At 37.9% G+C, this 10,328-nt stretch overlaps 2 protein-coding genes across 2 annotated transcripts; both read left to right on the top strand.

The window, feature by feature from the left end:
- LOC109829396 (pentatricopeptide repeat-containing protein At2g13600-like) lies at positions 43–2,229 on the top strand. The gene has a single exon (XM_020396523.1). The coding sequence runs from the start codon at positions 43–45 to the stop codon at positions 2,209–2,211; it is 2,169 nt and encodes a 722-aa protein (XP_020252112.1). The 3' UTR covers positions 2,212–2,229.
- LOC109829681 (probable WRKY transcription factor 41) lies at positions 4,503–6,584 on the top strand. The gene is made up of 3 exons (XM_020396728.1): positions 4,503–4,790; positions 5,529–5,660; positions 6,044–6,584. The coding sequence occupies exons 1-3, from the start codon at positions 4,525–4,527 to the stop codon at positions 6,408–6,410; spliced, it is 765 nt and encodes a 254-aa protein (XP_020252317.1). The 5' UTR covers positions 4,503–4,524; the 3' UTR covers positions 6,411–6,584.

Here is a 10,328-nt window from a genome sequence, read left to right as displayed (position 1 = left end):
TTGACCCCTTTTTTTCCATTTCTTTTCTTTGATTTTTCAGACATGATCCTTAGACCCCGACCTCCATTGTATGTTACCAAATTCCTCCATACTCTTAGCCAACCCTCCTCAATTTCCTTTAACATCAAACTCACCAACCTCATGAACTCCGGCAATCTGAACGCCGCCCGAAAACTGTTCGATGAAATGCCTCAACTAACAACAGTCTCCTACAACGCAATAATCTCAGGCTACAACAAATGTGGCCAAACCCAAGAACCCTTAACACTCCTCACCCAAATGCACAGCTCAAATACAAAACTTAATGAGACCACCTTCACTTCACTCCTCAGCGCTTGCTCTCGCTCCTCCTCTTTCGACCTTGGCAAGCAAATACACTCCCTCATTCTCAAATCGGGCTTCGAAGGCTTCTCATTGGTCGGAAGCTCATTGCTCAATTTGTACACTTCTTGCTTCGATATATCGAATGCATATCGTCTCTTTGAGCTGTTGCATTGTAGGAATCCGTTATTGTGGAGTTTGATGGTGGTGGGTTTTGTCAAGAGTAGGATGTTGGATGAAGCACTTGATTTGTTTGATAAAATGAATGTTAGTAGTCGTGATGTTTACTCATGGACTTCTTTGATCTCGGGTTGTGCTCAGAATGATGATGATGTGCAGCGTAGAAAGGCTCTAGAGTTGTTTGTTTCGATGACAAGTAATGGTGATGTGAAACCGAATGAATTCACTTATGATAGTGTGCTGAGAGCTTGTGTGAAATTAGAAGCTGTAGATTTTGGGAGAATGATTCATGGGTGTTTGATAAGGTTGGGGTTGGAGCATGATGATTCGATTAGTGGAGCTCTCGTTGAATTCTACTGTAAACTTGGGTATTTGGACGATACCAAGAGGGTTTTTGATCAACTGGATAAAAACCCTTGTTTAAATACTTGCAATTTGATGATAGGAAGTCTTGTTGACGTTGGAAATATTCGCGAAGCTGAGTTCATTTTCAATCAATTGGAGGAGAAAAACCCTGTTTCATACAATCTAATGATCAAAGGGTACGCCGATAATGGAAGGATTCAAGAATCCATCGCTTTGTTCGATAGAATGCCTTGCAAGAATATAGTCTCGTACAACACCATGATATCGGTTTACCATAAAGCTGGCATGTTTGATAAGGCTCTGAAACTATTCGAATTTGTCAAAGAGGAGAATAACACTGTGACATGGAATTCGATGATTTCAGGCTATGTACAAAACGAGCAACCTACCGAGGCCATAAAACTATATGCAGTCATGCAAAGATCCTCAATTGTATGTAGCAGATCGACATTCTCTGCTCTATTTCGAGCTTGTGCAAGCATGGGAACAGTCTCTCAAGGGAGAATGATTCATGCACAACTAATCAAAACACCATTTGCATCCAATGTCTTCGTGGGAACTTCTCTTGTAGATATGTATGCCAAATGTGGAAGCATTGATGATTCTAAGCTAGCATTTCGTGGTATTATCTCGCCCAATGTGGCATCATGGACCGCACTTATAAATGGGCTTGCTCATAACGGGCTTGGCATCGAAGCAATACTAGAGTTCGAAGCAATGCTAAAGCACCAAATCGATCCAAATACAGTTACATTCACTGGTATACTCTTAGCCTGTGCGAAAGAGGGCAAGGTAGATGAAGGAATTATGTACTTTAACTCGATGCAGAAAGACTACGGATTGAATCCTACAGTTGAACATTATGCTTGCATCGTCGATGTTCTTGGTCGATCAGGGCGAATTCAAGAAGCCGAGCAAATTGTGCTCAAAATGCCTATAGAGGCTGACAGTGTTGTGTGGGGGACTCTATTGAATGCATGTTGGTTTTGTATGGATTTGGAAGTGGGTGAGCGGGTAGCTGAGAGGATGCTGGGTATGGACTCAATGCATGTGTCTGTTTATGTGATTTTGTCTAATATCTATGCTAGGGTTGGGAGATGGGAAAAAGTGAGGGAAGTTAGAGAGAAATTGAGGGGATTGAGAGTGAAGAAGGATCCCGGGTGTAGTTGGATTGAGGCTAAGGACAGGGTTCATGTTTTCTGTGTTGAGGACAGGAGTCATCCTGAGAGTAGTGAGATTTTCTCAGTTCTAGGGGTGTTGAGAGATGATGTTTGTTCTAGTTGTGAGTTTGGATTTGATCCTTTTGTTTATGACATGCATGAGCATTTGGTGGATTCATTTTAGGCTAAATTTATAGTTTCCCTACTTTTGCACTTATATATTCTCTCTTGTTTTTGGCTGGCAGCACTTATGTACACTAAAGTTTCTAAAAATCGCACTTCAATACCTTTTGTTATGCAACTGTACGTGAGAATTGTCCCCCAAATTTTTTCCACGTGATACTCACAAGCGAATTTTAGACATCTTTTGTGCTTAATGTTTGTTAAATTTACTTTTAAACATGTATTCTAATTGGGATTTATTTGAAACCCAACTTAATTATAGTTTAAAATAGAATTATGGTGAGTTTAATAGCAAATCCAACCATCAATATGGAGATATTGTTGTAGCTAAGCACATTCAAAAGTCCAAGCCAATGGACTTTGGATCAAGATCCTACAACCAATTTATTGCATGCACAGTAAAATATATGTTCAGCAACTGTTGTGAGTTTTGGTTAACAATTAGGTGAAAGTGTGCACCTCATTATTTGTTAGTCTGTTCTCAGTTAGTCTCATCTGAGAACAAAATGATGCCAAATCGCCTTATACATCGCTTTGCCCCGCGAAAGACGGTTCCAGTACAACATGACCAAGATTTTGACGTGACATTTCGCTAGCAGCTGAAATTTTTGTGAACACACATTCACTGAATTAGATTATGTGTTTTGCTCGCTCAAAATTTTATCCTGACTGCATTTTGAAGAGGTTGTCTTTGATAGGAACCGGATCGGTAGTATTTGTGATATATTTCTCAGGTCCAAAAATATCCGTCGAGCTAGTTCTAAAGCTTGTTTATCCTTCTTCGATCCAATCTAATTTCTAATTGGTTGGCAAAGACAGCCTTGGCGCGGTGTTTGGCAACTTCTTAACATCGGGCCAGAAATAATTACAAGTTATTCTCGAAGGAAGTCGAGAGACACAAGTAACACAAAATTGTCAAATGACATTGTCACCATACCGAAACCTTGAAACTGCGATGATACTGTAATTTAATGTTCTAACATAGCCTCACAGGTTGAATGCCTTTCGTATATGTTAAAACCGGGACTTACTTAGCAGTATCATTTTCTAAAATTCACTTCAAAATTATAGACTGTGAGAATAAAACTCGGGTTACTATCCTATAATGTCAAAGGATTCTGTCAGCATATAAAAACTTTAAAAGTTATGGTGAATATTGAGGGTTATACAATTTTATACTATCACCAACATAGAAGAAGGGAGAAAAGAATTGAAGAAACAAACAATTATATCTTTTTTCTTGAAAAAGAATCGAGTTTAAGAAGACGATAATAAATTTTACATTATGATGAGCTACCAAGAGATAACGTAATAGAGAGGTTTATCCTGTTAGCCGAATCTAAGCATATGGAAATCTCAGCATTTTTGTTGCTTGACAGCTGATCATTTTGTTAATCCATCACATATTTCCTCTTCATTAACAGCCTCTCCCTTGACGTCTTTTCCCTTGAGCCACCCATGCCCTTTTCTATTACATGTGGCTTCAAATCTCTAATGACTAATCAAAAACGTAAGCGAAGGGGCAACTGCTGACCTCACCCCTCTACTTAGAATATTCTTAGTCCGTTTAACCTCCCTCTCTAATTAATTAATCTCCATTTGTTATTTAATAATCCATCTATTTATTTATCTTCTAAACTAAACAAACACATCCACCATAAAAATCTTAGGGAACGTGATAAGAGAAGAACTGGTCAGCAACCGCATCTCTAGCTCTTCATCTCTCATCTCTATACATCTTCTGACCAGAGACTAGTCCAACCTCTCATTTAATTTTTTTTGTTAGAAGAAGCTTAATCTTAATCCCCACGCTAGCCCCACAATCACAAACCCCTTTTATAAAACCACATGCCCCCCTTTGCGATCATTTGAACTCACTCTCCTACGACAAACTCTCTCTTCTCCTCTCCTCCCTTCTATATATCAGTCTCTTCAGAAGAATCAGACATATATAATAACTGTTGTAGTACGATCGATGGACTGATACTCTCTCCTTCTTGCTAGGCTTCTACTGACGGAAAAGGCGAAAATGGTGAAGAGCATGAATATGCTATTGAATGAGTTGGGTCGTGGATATAAGCTGGTTAGGGAGCTTGATGCCAAGCTCAACCTAGATTCAATTGAGTTATGCGCGTCGCTTGTACAGGATATACTTGATTGTTTTGAGAACGTCATGTCCATGGCCAAAGCAAATGCTCCTACAGACTCCCCTCGGTTGTTTACCCTAAGTCCACAACATGGGGTTTCAGAGCAGCCATTTAAAGCTGAGCACAATCTCCTTCTTGCTAGGCTTCTACTGACGGAAAAGGCGAAAATGGTGAAGAGCATGAATATGCTATTGAATGAGTTGGCTCGTGGATATAAGCTAGTTAGGGAGCTTGATGCCAAGCTCAACCTAGATTCAATTGAGTTATGCGCGTCGCTTGTACAGGATATACTTGATTGTTTTGAGAACGTCATGGCCATGGCCAAAGCAAATGCTCCTACAGGCTCCCCTCGGTTGTTTACCCTAAGTCCACAACATGGGGTTTCAGAGCAGCCATTTAAAGCTGAGCACAAGGAGATGGCATCGAAGAAGAGGTATGGTTATGTTTAGGATTTGGCTATTTTTGTCGCGCTCTTGTTCTATTTTATTTGCTGTTAGAATTAATATAAAACGGTCATTGATCCTCATCATAACTTCGGAGTTTTGGTGTAATGATTAGAGGAACTAAATTTAAGATGATATCAGAGCAACCCAGGTTCAAATCCCACCGGCCACAAATTAACACCGCCGCGTGAGTCCAGGTTTCGATCCATAAAAAGGACATTGAACTTGCGGGGGCATGTTAGAATTAATATAAAATTATGATCATTGATCCTCACCATAACTTTGGAGTTTTGGTCTAATGGTTAGAGGAACTAAATTTAAGATGGTATACCAATTTAAGATGGTATATCATCTTAAATTTAAATCTTCTAACCATTACACCAAAACTCCGAAGTTATGGTGAGGATTAATGATCATAGTTTTATATTAATTCTAACATTTGCTTTTCTTCCTTAGTTTTTAAACTACAGCGGGAATGACGTGTAAATGTCTTGCAGAAATGTCTGATTCTAGCCAGCTTGTGATCCTCATATAAGTTTAAAAACAAACGGAAAAGTAACATTGTCACCGTGACCGGAAGATGCATGTAGTAAATAAAAAAAAGTAGAACATGAATGATAACTAGCTATATTCTTTTATAACCCTTATATTGATGTTCAAATTTGGTAAAAATAGTTTATGAAAATGGAGATCAGTCTGTAATTAGTTTTTGGTTTTTTTCCCCCCAGGAAAATGCAGAGAAAAGGGACGAGTCGGCAGGTTAAGTTGGGATCAGGGCCAGAAGCAGAAGGGCCATTGGATGATGGGTTTAGCTGGAGGAAATATGGACAGAAGGAGATCCTTAGAACTAAACACCCAAGGTTAGTAACGCAAACTAGAACACATATCAGATATTTCTATGGCTAAGCTTGTGGCAAAATGAAGATAAAGATATATACAATATTTATCCATTGATAAATTTTCCTTACATTAATGATGTATTAGTCTCCAACATTATTATTTATACTATATTTATTCAATGATAGACAGTCACCCGATGCATTATTAATGTAATGCACATAAATCATTTTTTTCTCGTTCTTCATCCATTAAGGCAGAAATCAACTGTTCTTTAAACCACCCACACACACACGCAAAAGTCTCAATTTGAGTACAGCCTGATACTGTAAGGATAAAAACATGTCAAGGTGCATGAGAAATCGTCATAGTAAAATTATTAACATACTACCTCAAATTCCTGCAGAGGATACTTCAGGTGCAGTCACCGCCAGTCTCAGGGCTGCCTGGCAACGAAGCAGGTTCAACAATCCGACGACAATCCAACGATCTTCGAAGTCACTTACAGAGGATCCCACACTTGCCAGCGGACGTCATCACCGCAGACGAGCCTCAAGGTTAAAAGTGACAACCTGAACTACAAAGTTCCAGCGCCGACACATTCATCATCCTTCTCATTCCCATCCACGCCCATCATCGACTTCACTGAGACCCTCTCTGCAATGACATCCGCGAACAGTTCTCCGATGATGGACGTCGATTTCCTGATGCACTCTTCGTCAGAGCTCGGTGTGACTTTTGATGCATTTGATGCTTCAAACTTCCTCTTATGATTGTAGGCCATGTTCATGTAAATGCATCCTCCTCCTAGGGCTTGAAGGTTTATTTTGGTTTAGGTAGAGTGTCTTCAATTTGTAATGATCAATAAAAGTATGATTAAAATTTGGCAGTCCTGTGTTTAGCATTGAGCAAAACTAAGAGAGTGTTCGGGGAGGCTTATTTTTTGATCAAACTAGTTTTTAAGCTAGCTTTTTCTTTTCTACCTGTTTGTTAAAGTAATAAATAAGTTAGCTTATAAGTGTCATTTTCAATAGTTGGCGTACCCCAGCTTTTAAAAAACTACCTTATAAGCTCACTTCTATAAGTTAGGTTTGATCAAATAAATTGCATTTCTACCCAAACAATGTTATAGCATTTTTATCATAAAAGCTAAAAGTAACTAAAAGCCAACATAACTTATAAGTTTCAAAAAACAAGTCTTCCCAAACACCCTCCTAGAATAAACTTGCATACATCTACTCATTGTCTGCTTATATAGTATAGAGTTGAACACTTGATGACAAAAAAAAATGAAAAAAAAAAAAAATACTAAGGAGATCGAGATGGAAGTGGAGGCAAAGAGCAGGCAAGTGATTGGAACTTTAGCAATAGAACTGATTCATGTCATGTTTGCAGCTTTGCAGGTTAAGATATAAAAACAAATTCCAATGGATATTGTTAATTTGGTACAAGCAGAAGATTAATTCATAATTACCCATATAAATATCTATCTCTGCAGAAAAAAAAGGAGATCAATAATTTTTAAGTTCTTTACATAGAATATCGTAATTACCTGTAATAAAGGTGACAGTAAATACTTGTTTCATAGTGCATCCTTGGAAAATGATCTTATCTAATTGACTTATATGGAGCTATAAATCCACTAGTTGGGAATTCAACAATTTGCCTAGATTAAATAATGTTTTTGGTGTACAAAATTATGATGCTTTGGCAAATCATAATAAATTATGTATTCATGAGTAGCTGTACTCAAAGACCTAAGCATGTTAGTTTAGAGAGCAACCACAACTGTTAAAGCCAACCATATTGCATCAACACAACATGATGTTTAATAAGTCAGCATGACTTGATCACATGAGAATCGTATAAGTAAGTTGCATTTAAGTATTCCAATTGTCAATATAAAAATCTTTAATACCTACAAGAACTCAACGAGTATTTGTATTCAATGTCAACTTCAAGCTCGAGCGAATTATGGATCAAGGGGCTTTTGGGTTTTTATGCAATAGGACCATCTGTGTGTTGCGTGAATATATCCTGGGGTCTAATTATTCGCACTCCTAAACAGTAACTTTGGGGGTGTGTGAGGACTAAATTGTCCTTCTCCCAAACCAAAACAGGCCAAGTCCATTCCAGAAACACCCTCAACATCAAAAAGGCATTTTCGGCAATCTAACTCTCAAAATTACTGTTTGGGAGTGGATATAGCAAACATGTATATCCTGATTCCATTGCTTTTTAATGGCTAAACGTAATATGACCACCCTTAACTTTGGATGATTAGTGAACACCCTCAACATCAAAAAGGCATTTTCGGCAATCTAACTCTCAAAATTACTGTTTGGGAGTGGATATAGCAAACATGTATATCCTGATTCCATTGCTTTTTAATGGCTAAACGTAATATGACCACCCTTAACTTTGGATGATTAATGGCTAAACGTAATATCCCACTAATCATTTTCTTAACATTGTGTTTGAAACTGAAACAATAAATTAAATATTTCTACCCTTGCAATTTGAGAAACAAAACAATGATATTAATAGAAAATTAAATTCTTACCCTTGCATTTTGAGAATGCCAAATCTTTAGTAAAGCTCTAAATTGACCCTTGGGAACAGTATTGGGGCGCTTTTTCCATCTTTCTCCATCATTTTTCAAACTAGTAAAGCATTGACGTTTCAACAAGCACTTCCACCGCCTCCATGCACTATTAATTGTTTGCAAGGTCCATTTTCGTCCTGAATCGGCAATTGAATACTTCTCCTACAATGACATAACAACATACAAGTTAAAATCTACCTTGTCATTACACAAAATGATTTTTTTGTGCTATATCATACCTTCACATATTCCCACAAACTATCTTTGTCTTCTTCCCCAATGTCATGCCAATTCTTATCTAGTGGTGTTCGTCTTGGATTTCTTCCAAGGGTACCCAGAAAACTACTAAGTTCATTTAAGATATTGTCTGTCGGTCCAATAGTTACCCCAAATTTGTCTAAAATTACAACTGGACGTGCCTCTATGCCTCGTCCATGTACTTTTAAACACTTAGTTGGCCCTCTATGATTTTTGGGCTGTTGTACCTCTCTTTGTTCATCTTCCCTTATCTCTTCATCTTCGTCTTCGTCGACCTCTCTCTGTTCATCTTCTCTTATCTCCTCATTTACATTGACCTCTCTCTCTTCATCTTCCCTTATCACCTCATTGTCAGACTCTATAAAATCTTCCTCATAATCTCCATTTTCTGATTCAATATTCTCTAACTCTTTCTCTTTCTCCATCAATTTGTTCTTATCAAGTTTCTGAGGATCTTTCCGTGCCTTTCCTGATCGAGTCTTCACTTGCATATTATTCTTTCCAAGATGTTTTGTCCTTTGCATTTGCACATCTACACTCTGAACTTGCTTTCGCAACTTGCTTGTAACGTGTTGTTGGCTATGACGCTGCGATTTTTTCGCAACTTGCTTGTAACGTGTTGTTGGCTATGACACTGCGATTTCTGCTTCATTTTCATCCTTGGTACATTGCTTCCATCAAGCTGTTGGCTGCAGGCTTTGGATTGATTCATCCTTGCAAGTTTTGTCACATGTAGAGGAGGATAAAAGGTCTTTTTTACGCTTCTTTGCAAGAGGTTTGATCATGACCTACAAAATAAGAAATTCTTGCTTAGGCTGCAGACTTTTCTTCTTCTACCTCGTTTTCTCGGTTGATTCTCAATCAAGAGTTTGTGCTCTCTGTATTAATAAGAAACAAACATAATATGTTATATAGTGGAATTTAAAGAATACAAAAAATAATATATAAAGATTTAATAAATAAAGTATACCTAATATACTCCCCAACTTCCCTATTACCGCAATTGAATAAAGCATATCTATGTGCATTAACCCAATCTACATCATCCAATGCAAATGCTTTGCCTTTCCTTTTCCTCTTTCCGCCCACTGGATGACCTATCTTTGGAAAAATAGGTGATGGCTCATCATCATCAATGACTTCATCATACTTTCTTGTATATCTATTAAATCTTGTCTTCACACCATCATGTAGATATAACGAGCAAAAAGTCAGCGACTCTTCAGCCAAATACCCCTCCGCTATGGAACCTTCAGGAGCACTTCTATTGCGAACATATGACTTTAATCTACAAAGATATCTCTCTACCGGATACATCCAACAATAGTTAACTGGCCCACAATCCAAAATTTGTTGAACTAAATGAATCGGCAAATGCACCATAATATCAAAAAAGCTAGGTAAAAATATTTTCTCCAGTTGACAAAGTATCTCCACAATTTCTGACTGCAATTTATAAAGATCATTTAAATTAAGAACTTTGCTACATAAGCCCTTGAAGAAAGCCCCTAATCTGATTAATGGAATAGAAACACGTCTAGGCATAGTCCTTCTCAGAGCAACTGAAAGCAAATACTGCATGAGAAAATGAGCATCGTGTGTCTTATACCCTGATATTTTTTTTCCCATTAACATTGACACACCTCGAGATATTTGATGCACAACCATGCGGCATTTTAGCATTTTTTAACACACCACAAAATATCTTTTTCTCCTCCATCGTCATCGAAAAGCATGCTTTAGCGAATGTAAAATGCCGACCATCAGCTGACTTGGTTGGGTGTAGATCTCTTCTTATGCCCATATGCTGCAAATCAAAACGAGCTCT

Source organism: Asparagus officinalis, chromosome 1, assembly GCF_001876935.1.
Source record: "Asparagus officinalis chromosome 1, Aspof.V1, whole genome shotgun sequence".
In the NCBI taxonomy this organism is placed as follows: domain Eukaryota; kingdom Viridiplantae; phylum Streptophyta; class Magnoliopsida; order Asparagales; family Asparagaceae; genus Asparagus; species Asparagus officinalis.
Note: the sequence above shows the minus strand (reverse complement) of the source record. Positions and strands in the feature narration are given on the sequence as shown.

What these genes read in the sequence shown, in the direction of transcription:
- LOC109829396 (XM_020396523.1), top strand. Translation starts at nt 43, where the DNA reads ATGATCCTTAGACCCCGACCTCCATTGTATGTTACCAAATTCCTCCAT.
- LOC109829681 (XM_020396728.1), top strand. Translation starts at nt 4,525, where the DNA reads ATGGTGAAGAGCATGAATATGCTATTGAATGAGTTGGCTCGTGGATAT. An exon ending in GAGATGGCATCGAAGAAGAG is followed by an intron (nt 4,791 to 5,528) that starts GTATGGTTATGT and finishes TTTTCCCCCCAG; the next exon opens with GAAAATGCAGAGAAAAGGGA. An exon ending in CTTAGAACTAAACACCCAAG is followed by an intron (nt 5,661 to 6,043) that starts GTTAGTAACGCA and finishes AAATTCCTGCAG; the next exon opens with AGGATACTTCAGGTGCAGTC.